Here is a 14,580-nt window from a genome sequence, read left to right on the forward strand (position 1 = left end):
CTTCCCCCATGCATTACTTTTCATTCATCAGAAATTAATTTCCACAATTTTATGGCTTGCTCTCTTGTGTCCTGCAATCCTTATGCAATTTGCATAAGTGAGTATTAGATTGCTTATTTTGAATAAAATAGTATCAGCTCTCACTCCTGTGTCTGGATGAGGAATGAGCATGTTGTATAACACAGTGCCCAAAGCCAACTGCTCTAAAAACCTTCACCTACTGATTCCTACAGGGATCAACGGTACATTTCATTTGTCTTTTCTAATTTAAATAGCTAAAAGTCAACAAAAAGCCTCTGCCTTCCTTGTCCTGGGACACTTGGTTTGTCTAGGAGCCTTCAGAGATCAACTTTATTTAAAACATTTTTGTAAAGAAACATAGGAAGGTGCAGCATCCATCCTGACCTCCTCATGCACTTGTGCAAACCATCATGTCCACCCAGGAAAGCATATATCCATACACACACACATATATATATGTGTCTGTCATAGAATCATGGAATGGTTTTGTTTGGAAGGCACCATAAAGATCATCTAGTTCCACCTTCATCCCCTGCCATGGTAAGGGGGACACACCTTTCACTAGACCAGGTTGCTCAAAGCCCCATTCAACCTGGTCTTGAACATTTCCAGGGACAGGGCATGCACAACTCTTCTGGACAGCCTGTTCCAGTGCTTTACTATCCTCGCAGTAAAGAATTTATTCCTAATATCTAACGTAGATCTACGTTCTTCAGTTTCAAAGCCACTCCCCCTTGTCACATCCCTACATGCCCTTGTAACAAATCCCTCTCCAGCTGCCTCGCAATCCCTGCAATGAGGTCTCCCCGGAGCCTTCTTTATTCTCTGGTCAGCCTGTCTTCGTATGAAAAACGCTCCAGCCTTATGAGCATCGTGGTGTCCCCCTCTGGACCGTGCCCACGGGCACAGGCCGTGCGGGTCTGCTCGCCGGGCTCTTTAACGGGGCCGTCCCCGCCCGCAGCCGGGGATTCTCTCGGCCCGGCTCGGCCCGCCCCGCTCCGGCCGCCCTTTGCTCCGTGCGGGGGGAGGCGCCGGCGGCCGGCGGGGATGGAGCTGCTGTGGGCGGCGGGGGGGCTCCTGCTGGCCCTGTCCCTCCTGGCCTTCGTCCTGTACTGCTGTTACGTGCGGTACATCCACGCCAAGTACGACTACATCCCCGGCGCCCCGCGGGAGAGGTAAGGGGCTGGCCGGGCAGGGCGGGGCGGCGGCGGCCGGCTCGGTGTCTCCGCAGAGCGCTGCCTGCCAGGCTGGAGCAATGCCGTGAGGCAATGTCAGAGCGGCAAATAAACCCTCCCGCCGGTGTCCCCAGGCCCGGCCGGGCCGGCGGGCAAGGGCACGGGCAGCGGCGAGGGGTCACGCAGGCCGGGCACGGCGCCCGCCTGTGCCCGCTCCCCGGGAAGCGCTGGCACCGCCCGGCGTCGCTGGGAATCCCGCAGCCCTGCCTGGCCGGGGCTGCGCGTCCTGACCTACATCTCCCGGGTGGCCACGGCGGCACGAAGGGGCGCTTTGGAGCCGCCCACCCGAGCTGTGTTTGCTCAGGACCCTGAAGAGGGACCTGAAAGCTCCCCCAGCCGTCCCACGCTGCTCCAGGAGGAGCACTGACGCTAACTCCAGCAGGCGCCTCCCGTGCTCTCCTTCATAAGCCAGGTGTTTAGTTTCTGCCAAAAAAAATAATAATGTCACAAGTGATAAGGGGCAGTGAGAAAGATGCTAGCAAGGCAGTGGCAGCCCTGTCACAAGGAGTCACCGTTCTTCCAGGAGTGTGTGAGCTTCCCTCTTAACCTCACCTGTGGGTGCACATGCCCTCAATAATATGCCACAGGAAGAGACACCAGCACTCATCCACCGCCTTACAGGGACACCACTCTCCCCTGCCCACCTTCAGCCTACTTGTGTAATCAGGGTCAGATACCAAGACTAGAGAAAGCATCCTCTTGTCATACCTGCTCGTCCTTAATTTCAGTTTGGGTTGTGAAGTAATGCACCAGAGTAGAGTGACATACCAAAGGAGCCGTGAGTGGGACCTTGTTTCCTGTGCTGCAGACAGAGCAGTTTCCAGAGCTAACAAAGGAGTTGTGCTATATTTGGGGCTTTCCCAACTTTTTGGAATACAGTTACAAAGGTGGAGTCAAACAAGTTAAGTTTAAAAATTGCTGTAGATGTTGAGGAACTTTGTTGAGTTCTTGTTATTTTAAGTGCCTCCCACTTCCAACAGTAATAGAGTAAGTGCCTGTTTTTCCCCATAGCTTATTTATACCAAAAAGGATGATAGCATGGCTCTCTGTCTCTCAAATGGAAAACAGACCTTGAGTGCAGCTTGCTTCATTTAGAGAGGAGCTTGGCTAAATCTGCCCTCAGATTTATGCAAAGCCACTGGGAATTCACCACTCATAGTTGAAGGAAGGAATTGATCTCTGCGTTTTTAGTGCAGCTATTCTATTTGAAGAGTTAACGTTTTTTATTGATTTCTTCAATTTCCATATTGACCAGTAATTATCCTCCTCAGTTTTTGAAATGACGTGGGTTTAGACAGAAGGAGATAGTTCCTAATTTCCCTTAACAGAAATCCATTGACAGAAATGAAGTTACACTTACCAGGGATGAGCATGTATTAAAGAGTATTTAATGCAAATGTCTCTTTCGTGTGCAGCAATGTAATAGATACAGTCAAGTTTTGGTCAGACAGACAAAGAGCAAAGCAGTTCATGGGGGCTCCCATCCAGACCAAAACATCTCCTGTAATACAGCATGAGGAAAAGATCTTGTCCTTCATCTCTGTACTGGTCTCTTGGCCGCATGCGAGCACCAGCCTGTCTTTGGTCTCCAGTTTTCCAGCTTGGTGAGGGCTGGGCATTGGCACACCTCAGAGTTACTTTCGTCTTCCTTTACGAGGAAAGCATGAGGAACACTCACTGAGCAGTAAGGATTGCAATCTGTACAAAACCCTATGTTGGCATCCTCATGACACCCTTAACCTTCATATTCTGCAGCTTTTTATTTGGACACCTGCCAATCATATGGAGAATGGTGAGGAAACAGGAGTTTACACCAGATCTCTTCCTGCAGTGGTAAGTTGAGGCACACTAACAACATGAATGGGGTAGTCCTGTAGCACATATGGAGAAATCAAGGCATAAAGACCCTTACAGAATTATATAATTAGCATCATTGAGAAGGTTGGCAAAGGAGCTAGAGAGAGAGCATTGTTCTTTCAGATCAGATTAGGTATTAGAAAGAACTTTTTCACTGAAAGAATGGTTAACCATTGGAATAAGGATGCTGGTGGAGTAACATTGTGGAAATGTTCAAGAGATGTCTGGATATGGCACTTGGGGATATAGTTTAGAGGTGATTATTGTGTTGATGGTTTGATGGTTGGATTATATGATCTTGAAGGTCTCTTCCAACCTTGGTTATTCTGTCCTGTGATTCTCTTAATGGCTTTATTGGCTCGGGACTGTGATAGTTCCCACTGCAATGTGCTCTGGTCCTTCGAGGTTTTTAGGTCTGAGCTGTTACATGGTGGTAGTTTATACCATCATTCTCTTTTTTAAAAAAATTATCTTTTTACAGGGCAGAAAAATATGGACCTGTTGTAAGAATGAATGCCTTTCACAGAGTCTCAGTATTGATTGTGAGTCCCGAAGGAGTGAAGGTACTGAAAAATAAAGTAGAGGGTAAAGTATTGATCCCAGATCAATAGTGGGGATCAGCCCATCCCTCTATGACAGGAGAACTGGTACCTGATGATCAGAGCAGCACAGAGCCAATATACACTTGGCTCTGGCTGGGTTAAGAGGATGAGGTGCTTTTCTCTCCAGGCTGTCCTGATATATTTTTTCCTTGATCAGTTAATTTATTTTGTTACTTTTATTTAAACAGCACATGTAGCAAACATTTTCCATTTGTGAAAAGTAGGCTCTCTGCAAGAGCTTAATATCAAATGATTGGAGCACAAGAGATCAAATTTCTTTCTCTAAATCTTTGCAATTACAACCAAGTGAGATTTCATGTTATTGGGCAAAAAAGTGCTGGAGGCATGCAAAACAAGCTAGCAGCACAGGAACTGGGGAATCAGGGCGCACCAATTAATTCATCTACTCTTCAGACTAGTGCTGCAGAAGAAGAGAGCAAAAAGTGTATGAGTGAAATTTTGTGTTTTCTCTGGGAAACAGATTGCACTCAGTATTCTCTGACCTGAGGTTTGGTTTTAGGAGTTCTTGATGTCACCGCAGCACCCAAAGGATCCAATGGTGTACGGTACTCTCTTCAGCCTGTTTGGTGAGAGGTAGGCAAAACCCATCTGAAGCCACTGTGATCTGAAAATAAGTGGAAGATTAATAATCACAGGCATGACATTTTGACTCAGCCCATTTACCTTAGTGTGGGGATTCATTTCTAATTTGAGACACATGTAAGCAGCATGTACCTATTAAACTGTATGTCAAGTCAAATGTCTTCCCAGTCAGGGAGGAGGATATGCTGGATTTTATTTTACCTTGATCATATATCCTTTTTCCCCTCTGGGGATGTCCAGTTAGTCTCAGAGCAGTCTGCTCAAGACCATCATCAACCTTCTCAGATTTTAAAGCACTGATTTTAGAGCACTCTATAAGGCATGGCTGTTTGGAACTGCTGAATTCAATTCCAAAAAGAGGGATTTTTTTTCTTTGTTAATTTGAACCTTTTAAAAATATAATAATCCAATTGTTATATTAATAATTTGCATAACCACTGTAATGAACCAGCATCTCATTGGACTCAGCACTCCACACCTACTTGGAGGAAAAATCTGTGGTTTGGTTGTTGTCCACGGTGGTGCAATGGTTGCATACTCAAAAGTGCTCCCTACACATGGGAAAAATAAAAGAAAGTAGATGTGTAAGACTTACATTTGTGACTACGTGGGGTTCATCAGGCTCCCTTACATAAAACTGTTCCTTTCCTTGTTTTCCTGTGTGCTAGATTCATAGGGAATGGCTTGGTAACTGTCTGTAACCACGAGCATTGGCGCAAGCAGCGGAGGATAATGGATCCGGCTTTCAGCCGAAGGTAAGGCAAGTATTTCTGGGATGATCCAGCTGTTACTTTTACTGTATTGTCATGCTTCTCCCTGCCATTATTTGGTATTTGGATGAAAAAGACCCCAACATTCAGTGCCAAAATCATATTTAACTTAGAATCCAGCACTCCATTCCCATGCTAAGTATAATTTGACCAGACTTCCTGTGGAGCAGTGACACCCCTATGAGCTCAGCAATGGCAGAAAGGTCCCAAGGTTGTGTATCCTGGAGCATGGTTATGGCTGCCTTATCCTGTTAGATAAGGCAGAGGGTTGGTCTGGCTTCCTTGTGCACCTTGATGCGTTGTATGTAGGGTCCAAAGATAAAGTCCATGTGCCTTGGTGGGCAAAAGCCACTGCCCTTTGCCATGGCAGATGTTAATTACATGGCAGGGCAGAGCAGGGCTGCTGTAAGAAGAATGTAGCTCATTCTATATGTTTGCTTTTTAATGTATTAAGACAAATCAGTTATAAATTTTAAAAAAACTTTACCATTTTCTATGGCAAATAATGAAGGTTATTTTGCCTGAGCAAAGATGTCCTCTCCAGAGCCCCCATTATTCATCTTTATTGATTGTTCAGCTACCTGATTGGTCTGATGGAAACTTTTAATGAAAAAGCAGAGGAGCTGATGGAGAAGCTAGCGGAAAAGGCAGATGGAAAAACAGAGTTTAGCATGCTGTTGATGATGAGCCGGGTGACTATGGATATCATTGGGAAGGTACCAGCTGTCCGTTTCTTGTTTCCTCTGCAACTGGCAGGAAGGGATGGAAGTGGGATGGATGGAATGCCTACCAGCAGCAGGGTGGGATCAGGAGCTGGAGGCAGGGAGAAGGACCTTTACCCAGCAGTGCCAGAAGACCCACAGGACTAACTGTGCCACTTCTCTTCAGGCTGAGCCATGGGAAAGGGCAGTTAGGGAAGGGTCTGCATAGTCTAGGTGTGGCCTTTGCAAAAGTCCTTTCAGCCTCATACCTCCCAGCCCTCCATGCCAAAAGGGACACACCAGGGCTCTTTCATGGTTGGAGGCTGTATTATTACCATTGCATGTCAGCATGAAGTCTGCCTTATGCTACCTTTTCCCTTTCTATGCAAACCAGTTTGGGAGGATTGGAGAGTAGTACTAAATTATTAATCCACCCAAATAAGGAGAAAACATAATGTCAATACCGCCCTCCCCTTGCAGCCTCTTACGAGGTAAGATCCAGCCTGAGATATATTTAGGGGAAAAGGTGGTGCTGCTGTGAGGCTATCCTGCTCTTTCACCTCCACCCCAGCAAGCTGCCCTTTTCTCTCCTGCTTCTCAGGTAGCCTTTGGCTTGGAATTAAATGCACTGAGTGATGACCAGACGCCTTTACCCAACGCTGTGACTAAGATTATGGAGGGACTGAACAAGGCACGCATCCCCTTCATAAGGGTCTGTACTCTCCTCACTTCAGTCCTCCCCTCACATTCAGCTGGTCCTGCTTGAGTTCATGGAGCTGTGCAAGGTCCATATATGTCAGGGAAACAGGCATCTGTAGATCTTTCCCTCCAATATACATCAAGATAAAATTCATTAGTGCTTAAAAAATCTCAGGAAACTAACATTAATTTTAATGCTTCTTTTTCTTCTTTTGTTCCCCCCTACATGTGTCTCCTGATATGGTTTTATGCTCTCATACCCATTAAAAATTGAGATTATTGCCATTTGTCCAAGAAGGATGGCAGCCTTCACTCAGGGTAGCAGAAATTTGAGCATTCTTGCTGTGAAAAAAATTACCTTTTCAACTCAAATTAATCTGTCAAATTCATCTACTAGAAAATTATGGATGTAATATATGAAATATTTAAATAAAGAATTATTCCAGTGTCTCATGAAAGCTGTAGTTCAGGCTTTTAGAGCTCCTGATTACCTTTTTGAGACCAGTGGTGAGATTCTGCATTGCATGCTGCAGTTTCTTTCCATGGAGTGGTGATGACTTTTGCTCACAGTGCCCAAAACATCAGCTTTGATGAGACATGATACCAGCATGCACAGATTGAAATAGTTTATATTTCAGCCCAACCCTTCATCCTGCGGGCATTCAGGAGAGCAAATGTTTTTGTGACAGGCATCATTTGGTGGAAAACAAGGTGCTCACTTGTAAAATAACACTGACATCACTTTTTACCAGAAAAAGGAATAAAATGGCAAAAGAAATTCTGTATTCAGTTCATGCCAGGGAAGCAGAAGCTGGTAAAGGAGGTCAGGGAGAGTGTGAGGATGTTGAGACGTGTGGCGAAGGAGTGCATTGACCGGAGGAGAGAAGCCATCCAGAATGGGAAAGAAGCCACCATGGATATTCTTACACAGATACTCAAAGGAGCCGGTAAGAGACACCTTTGAGTGAATTTCTCTGTGGTATGTTTTGCTGTGAATTTCAGGGAGGATTGTTTTGGGGATCTGAACTTGGATCTTCCTTTAAAGTTGTTTACACACTGAAGATAGTGAGCATTGCTTTGAAAATTCCCTGTTTCTTTGTGTTGGATCAAGTATTGGTCACAAGTCACCACTGAAATGCTCACTCAGCATCCTCTCTCGATGTCTTCTCAGCCAGTATGTGCTAGACAGGGCAGAACATTCTGGCTGGTCCAGCTGGGGCATGGGGTTTTTTCTAATCCTGTTTTGTTTTTCTATCGTGACAGCTCTGGAGGAGACCAGAGACGATGAAAACATTCTGGACAACTTTATCACTTTCTTTGTTGCAGGTTGGTAGCTATTTTAATGCTTGGATATGTCATATGTGAAGCTGTACTCATTCTTGAACTGTCTACAAGGTCATGATTAATATCCTTGTTAATCATCATGATTAATATCATCACTCCATGTGATGCTGCTGCAACCAGGAGTCTCTTGGTTGGAAGACAGCAGTATTACACTGGCATAGGACCGGCTGGGTGAGGTCTGAAGACAATTCTTAATTTTCTCACAGGCAAATTATCTGTTATCTGTTATCTGTTACCTATTATATATTATATATCATATATCGTATATTATATATATTTCAGTGAAATCAATGCAGCAAATAATACCAGGCTGGTGTTTTCCAACCACTGACCTCTGACTGCTTTCCAGTCTCTCTCTTTCCACTGCCCACTTGGGTGCAAGGCTATTCCTTATGGGGTTCTGGCCCTTCCACCCAGATCCCACTAAAACCCATCAAAATCATCTTTTACATATTCAATGTGTCTTTGCATCACCTCATCGACATGATTAAATGCCATTCTTGCCTAAGTAGGAGAAGTCACTGTCAAGCTAATCAGAAAATGTATGGGCTGAGTAATTATGTGAGATAAACAACATTTTGCAGATCAAGAGGATTTAGGTTCATAAGAAGGTGAGGTCAAAATAATGTTCTTTGGCATGAAAGATGTTACTGCAGCAGACATATTTGCAGAAGTCTGTTTTCTGTAATGCTTTAAAATAGCCCATATGTCTATCCATGAAAAAAAAAGGGAAAAATTTCCACATCAGAGAGTCACAAAGTGGGTAAGGTTGGAAGGGTCTTCTCGTCCACCCTCCCTGCTCAAGCAGGGTCATCCTAACGCATAAAGCAGACCTTTCAAAGAAAGATGGGAAGAAGCTCTGTTTTTCCTGAAAACCAGTAAATCCTTCCTTTTTGGCAGAACTGTGTGTCCCATAATACGAGAAGGCAAATCCTGGACCTCACTAGCCTTCCTGTTAGGGAGCTGATGACCAATAGGTGCTGCATGCAACCACTGCAGCTTTGACTTGGGCAGGATGGGTCATATCTTTGCCAGCTATGTCCTTTTCTTGTCATTGTTGAAAGTTATTTACGTAGACTTTACATACCTGTTATTATTTCCTTTATTTTCTAGCATATTTGAAATAAAACATTAAGGGATTGATGTTTAAAGCTTCCCATTCACAATCACCCTAGTAGACCATCTTCGTATCATATTGTTATTTCATACTAATTTTTAAACTGGTTTTTGTAATCATTAGGTCATGAAACCAGTGCTAACCAGATGACATTTACAGTAATGGCCCTGGGTCAGCATCCTGAAATACTGGAAAGGTATGTGTGCTCCAACTTGCAGACCCAGCTTGATGTTAATTTCAAGGTGAACTTAATTGTAAGGGTTATTAAAAAGATAGGATCAGTTCCCAATAAATTCTAGCCTTCCTTCCAAAATAAGCAGTTTCCTAGTACCAATATATCCAAAATATATGAAAAGGAAAACCTCAAGATGGATTATTTCAGTTTCACCTAGGTGATTTTTTCAAAGCCTTTATACACACAGGTCCCAAATCCCACCTGTTTCAGCTGCACTGTATGCACATTGCCTCGTCCTGATATGAGGTACAAGTTCAGGAAGCCTGGATGGGAGTTGATTGGCATTTTGCCTGAGGATGGCTGTTTAAGTCCAACTCAGTGTCTGGAAAGTAAATTAATGTAATTTGTCAACTTGCCTGGCAAGAAACAGGCATCTGTACCTAACAAGTTTTAATTGAACTGCAGGGCTCAGGCTGAAGTGGATGAGGTTCTTGGTGCCAAGAGAGACGTTGACTATGAGGATCTTGGCAAGCTCACCTACTTATCACAGGTACTGTAGGAATGAGGTAAGATACCAGGCAGAGCTGTTTGGTAGCATCTCTGACATGTCATGGAGACATGACACACTTTTAAAATTTTAAAAACAATGCTAATATTTTATCCTGATAATGTTTGTCCCCAGAGAGTCAGCAAGCAGGTAGCCCAACACATTTGCAGCAGCCCAGCCATACTGGGAAAGATGCTCCTCAAATTGACAGGTTCCTTCACTGCTTTCCTTAATTATTACCAGTCTGGGAGCTAGAGTAGAGTTGCGTGATCTCTATCTGTTTAAGGTGAAACAATAGCTGTAATTTTAAGAAAGGTTTGCCATTTTGAGCCCAACCTGTGTGTAAATCCCACACACTTTTCTAATTCACTGGTCTATTTTAGTTTGATTATTGTTAAAACATTTCCAGCTATGATCTTACCATATGCAATAAAGTGGGATTTGAGGATAGCCAAAAGTAATGGCTGGGTTGGCCAATGTCAGTTTTTCATTATTCAGTCTTGAAACCTTCTTCAGTCACTCAGGGGTAGTGGGGGAAAGAGTTGGGTCCTAAAAGAGGTCTTGTGTATAGAAATTCTGGTTGATAATGAACTGCAAAGCCAGGGTTGGCTATTAGCCAGTGTTTGTGTTGCATTTCCTATTTTTTTTTTTAAGATGGGGGACACCAGTAGCCCTCAGGAGAGGCTGAATCACAGTCCTGGCAGCTGTTCTATATAAATTGCCCTGTGATTTTAGTAGTCCACCATGATCCTTTTTGTTTTAAACTTTCCTGCTGAGGTGAGCAACCGTGTTTTACCATTTGGCATATCCCATCCCACAAATTACTTGATAGCAGATTTTGTAGTTCTGTTTTTCATAAGGAAAAGGCAACTCTATGTGACTACAGAAATCAGCAGGCTTCCTTAGGCTTCTCCAAACATCACCACAATTATACCATTGCAATTAGGATGAGGTATCTAAGCCTTTCAGTTTTAAGACAGATCACATGAGAGCTTCTCAAAGCAGACTATTTAAGAGCATAAGCTTGGGTCTGTACAACCAAAAAAGTCACCCTTGGTCAGAGCCAGTCCATCACTGGAGTATCAGAGACTATGGGACTCCTCTCCTGTTGTTCAGGCAATTCTGAATCCTTTTGTCCAGGTTTCTTTTTCATTAGTCCACTTGTGCATGCACACTGTTAATTGCATTTTCAGTGTGATGCTCATGTGCACTGTTAATTAGGTTTCACTTTGATGAAATAAGCCATTCTTACAGCTCACTGGCACCAAAAGAAATGGTCTTGTTCCACTTTTTTCTCAACATTCCCTATTCATTTTCCTTTGCCAGGTTGTTTTTTGTCTTTTCAGGGCTCTGACCTGGCTCAGCTCCTCAAGCAGCAGAAGCAGGACAAAGGCAGGAGCTGGGAGTGGGAAGGAGGTGGGAGCAATCACCCACCCTCATGGCAGCCAGTTCCCAGAACAGCTCATCAAGGGCAGGACACTTCACTTTTACATATTCTCTTTGAGTTTGCTTCCTAATAATTTTTTGCTTAGTTGTTTGTCTGACTTGAGGTGTTAGATCTGTTCCAGTATTTCTTCTGGGTTTTGTGTCTTTTTCTCTGTATTTTAACATAACCTGAAGAAAGGCCTGAAGGAGCTGACTTAGCCATGTATTTTGCCCTCAGGAGTCCAAGGCAGATAGCATCAATTTCAAAAGTCAAAATCTCCCATTCAGCAAAAGTGAAAGGCCATAGGGATCTAATTAATTTTATTTTTGCTTCCTACAGTGTATGAACTAACTGACCTCTTGTGCTTTTTGCTGACACAGATTTTGAAGGAGTCACTGCGGCTGTACCCGCCTGTCTCAGGGACACTCCGCAGGCTGGAGAAGGAGGATGTTATCAATGGCATCAGAATTCCTGCAAACACCACGGTCTTTGTGAGTCCCATCCACCATCAGCAGCTTTTAGCTGCCCCAGTTAATCCAAATGTAATCTCACCTGTGGATGAGAGGGTCGAAATCTTCCCTGTACTTGTACTGGCTTCTCTAAAGTTTTGACCAAAACTGGTATGAATCAAGACTCTCAGTTGGGAGTGGGGAGAGGAAGGCATTTATGGTTTTATATCTCTGACAGCAAACGGGCATTTTCAGTGTGTTGCTCCTAACTAACAAAAATAAACTCTTTCTTGCCAGCTCAACACTTACGTAATGGGAAGGATGGAAAAGTTTTTTAAGGATCCACTTACTTTTGATCCAGATCGATTCAGCAAAGATGCACCTAAGTGAGCTTCTTTTTACTCCCATGTTATTAAATATGTGTTAAGAAACCATTAGAGGAAGAGATTTCAAGGGAAAGAAAAGTAGAATAAAACTATTTTTCCATTCCAGTATGAATATCACTAAATCCTCCAAATGTAAATAGAGACAATAATGCCCAGCTTTTGTTCAAGAATTCTTTAGACCATGTTACCTTATTAAAAAAACCCCAATGTTATTGTTACTAAATGTTTATATTGAGGTCTAAGCTTTGGGCCCAAACCAGGTTGAATATTTGCCTTAGTACAATGCCAGCATTTAATGTGTGACAGCCCTGGTGCCAGGGTGCTTGAAATGTCTCCATATTAGAGAGGGGAGAAGGGGCTGAGGGGGAGAAGTTGCTGTTCTGCCACATGGGCAGGCAGCCCAAGTCTAGTCAGTGGTCAGGAGTGCAATAGAAGGGACCAGTGAGTGACCAAACAGATGCAGAGATCAGCACCAGCTACTTCATGAATAGGAGTTTTCCTTCAGCCTAGGGTTAGTCTGGTCTCCTAAACCAAACACCCCCTCACTCATGTGGTTCAGAGCTGCCCAAAGGAGCAATAATTGGGTGGATTGTGACGTTCTTATGACAGGCTGAAGAGCATTTAGAGTGTGCTTGACATTCAGCTTTGAAATAAGGTTGACATGCAACAAAACAGCTCCAGCAGCTGAGCCATACAGTAAAGAATGATGACAAGGAAATGTGCTGCTGAGTTGTATTGCTGCTCTGAAGCAAAAAAAGAGTTAATTTGGAGACTGTTTAACAAGTCCAAGAGGTGAGTGGCTATTTAGACCATTTCCTTACTGCTGTGATGAAATATTTGTTTGTTTCTTTACAACCAAATTGTCAGAGTGACAGTTTTGAATGTTCTTCTTTGCAGGCCATATTACTGCTATTTTCCATTCTCTCTGGGACCCCGATCCTGCATTGGGCAGGTGTTTGCACAGGTGAGTAGAGGCCTGGAACAACACTTCCCTAGCAAGCACTGGGCCAGCTCAGGGTGTGCTGACCACAGGTGATGGTGGGCACCAGAGGCCACACTGATGCCCTGTGCACTAACCCTCTTCTCAGAGGGAAGATCTCCCCCATGCCCATGACAGGCATATGTCTCAAATGCCATCACAAGAGCAGACATCCATGCAGCTAAGGTATCTGCAGGGAGGAGCAGCAGGCTGCACTCCCTCCAAACTGTCCTGGGTCAGCCTGCTTGAATCCAAACCCCTTAATGGGAATCACAGTCAACGCTCCTTTGCCGGCCAAAGTCAAGCACACAGGGATGTGCAGGGTGTCTTGGGGACCATCCCATGGCTTCCACTGACAGAATCAAGGCAGGGAAAACATCAGCTGGAAGAGGATACAAGCCAGAACTGGCACAGAAGGTGAAGAGGGGACTACATAGACAGAAAGAACAATTTAATGTGTGTGAGCATGGCAGAGGGCATTTCAGGAAGCTACAGCCCAGTGCTTTGGGTCTGTGCTGTGAGCTCATCTAAGCACCAGTGCTCAGAGTGCTGTAGTTTTACAGTCTGACTTACAAAATGGGTTTAACACATAAACAGCAAGACTGATCTTGGTGCCTGTCAGTTGTCTTCAAATCCAGGAAGTCCCAGGTTTCCTGCCCAAACTCAACCAGCTGCATTAGCAGAATAACACTCAACTTTTAAATCTCTGTAGTACTGACAAAGCAGTGTAAGATAGCAGACTGACTTTAAGCAGCTGCAGTCCAAGCTGTATTTTCTGTCACTGACAGTTTGACTTTCTTCTTAACAGATGGAGGTAAAAGTGGTGATGGCAAAGCTGCTGCAGAGGTTTGAATTCCAGCTGGTGCCAGGACAGAGTTTTAAACTCTTGGAGGCTGGAACCTTAAGGCCACTAGATGGAGTAATATGTAAATTAAAGCCAAGAAGCTCTGCAAGAAGCTGCCAGGCATGACTGCTCAGGGAGGGCAGTGTGGCGTGGTACTCGTAGTATTTCTTCTGATTTTGAAGATCTTGACGCTAATCAAAGGTTAGATTTTGTAAATCCCTTTAGAGGATTACTAGACTGAAATTATTTCTAACCTTCCTCATAATTTACTGAAGAAAACCTTACAAGAGTCACTCTACTGAGCATCTTCAATCTGGAGGTGTACCTGAAATTGCCAAGTTTGTTCTTTTCTTGGGAGGCTACTTGATTCTTACCAGACTTGGAAAAGAACATCCTTTCACTGGAGTATGCCTGGAGTGCCACACAAACCTACACTCCAATCCCAACTCATGGTTTCCACTAAGCTTGTATACGACACTACATGGTCTAAGTAAGCCCTTGTTTGGAGAGTTTCTCACTTAGACAATGAAATCAGAAAAGAATAGAACACAGATTTGGGCTGAACTTAGGAAGATATGTTTGGAGATAGTCTCTTGGTCAAAGCAATTTTTCTATCCCTGCTCCAAATTTGAATAACAATTGATGGGAACAATCTGGAAAAAAACTGCAAAAAATCAGAGTATGAGGTCACTACTTTCTCATGTTGCTACTGCCGTTTTTTTTTTCAGTCTCTTCTACTTTTCTTTTGATATTATGCAAAGCATAGATTCCCAGTCCACACTATGGAAAGGGACTCTTCTGCTTCCTCCTACCCTCCACACAGCT

General features: G+C 44.0%; 1 protein-coding gene across 1 annotated transcript; it reads left to right on the plus strand.

The window, feature by feature from the left end:
- The first annotated feature begins 1,068 nt into the window (after positions 1–1,068).
- Positions 1,069–13,881, plus strand: LOC134045419 (cholesterol 24-hydroxylase). The gene is made up of 15 exons (XM_062495194.1): positions 1,069–1,196; positions 3,012–3,089; positions 3,595–3,676; positions 4,236–4,309; positions 4,987–5,073; positions 5,666–5,804; positions 6,391–6,501; positions 7,279–7,435; positions 7,752–7,814; positions 9,073–9,145; positions 9,590–9,674; positions 11,478–11,588; positions 11,844–11,932; positions 12,830–12,896; positions 13,720–13,881. Exons 1-15 carry the CDS (start codon positions 1,069–1,071, stop codon positions 13,879–13,881), a joined length of 1,506 nt encoding a protein of 501 aa, XP_062351178.1.
- Positions 13,882–14,580: the final 699 nt, after the last annotated feature.

The sequence above is a fragment of the Cinclus cinclus genome, chromosome 6, assembly GCF_963662255.1.
Source record: "Cinclus cinclus chromosome 6, bCinCin1.1, whole genome shotgun sequence".
Classification (NCBI taxonomy): Eukaryota; Metazoa; Chordata; class Aves; order Passeriformes; family Cinclidae; genus Cinclus; species Cinclus cinclus.

Excerpts from the sequence above, each read along its gene's own strand:
- LOC134045419 (XM_062495194.1), top strand. The coding sequence starts at position 1,069 with ATGGAGCTGCTGTGGGCGGCGGGGGGGCTCCTGCTGGCCCTGTCCCTC. Across the intron at positions 5,074-5,665 it reads GATCCGGCTTTCAGCCGAAG|CTACCTGATTGGTCTGATGG; the intron begins GTAAGGCAAGTA and ends TTGATTGTTCAG. Across the intron at positions 9,146-9,589 it reads CATCCTGAAATACTGGAAAG|GGCTCAGGCTGAAGTGGATG; the intron begins GTATGTGTGCTC and ends ATTGAACTGCAG.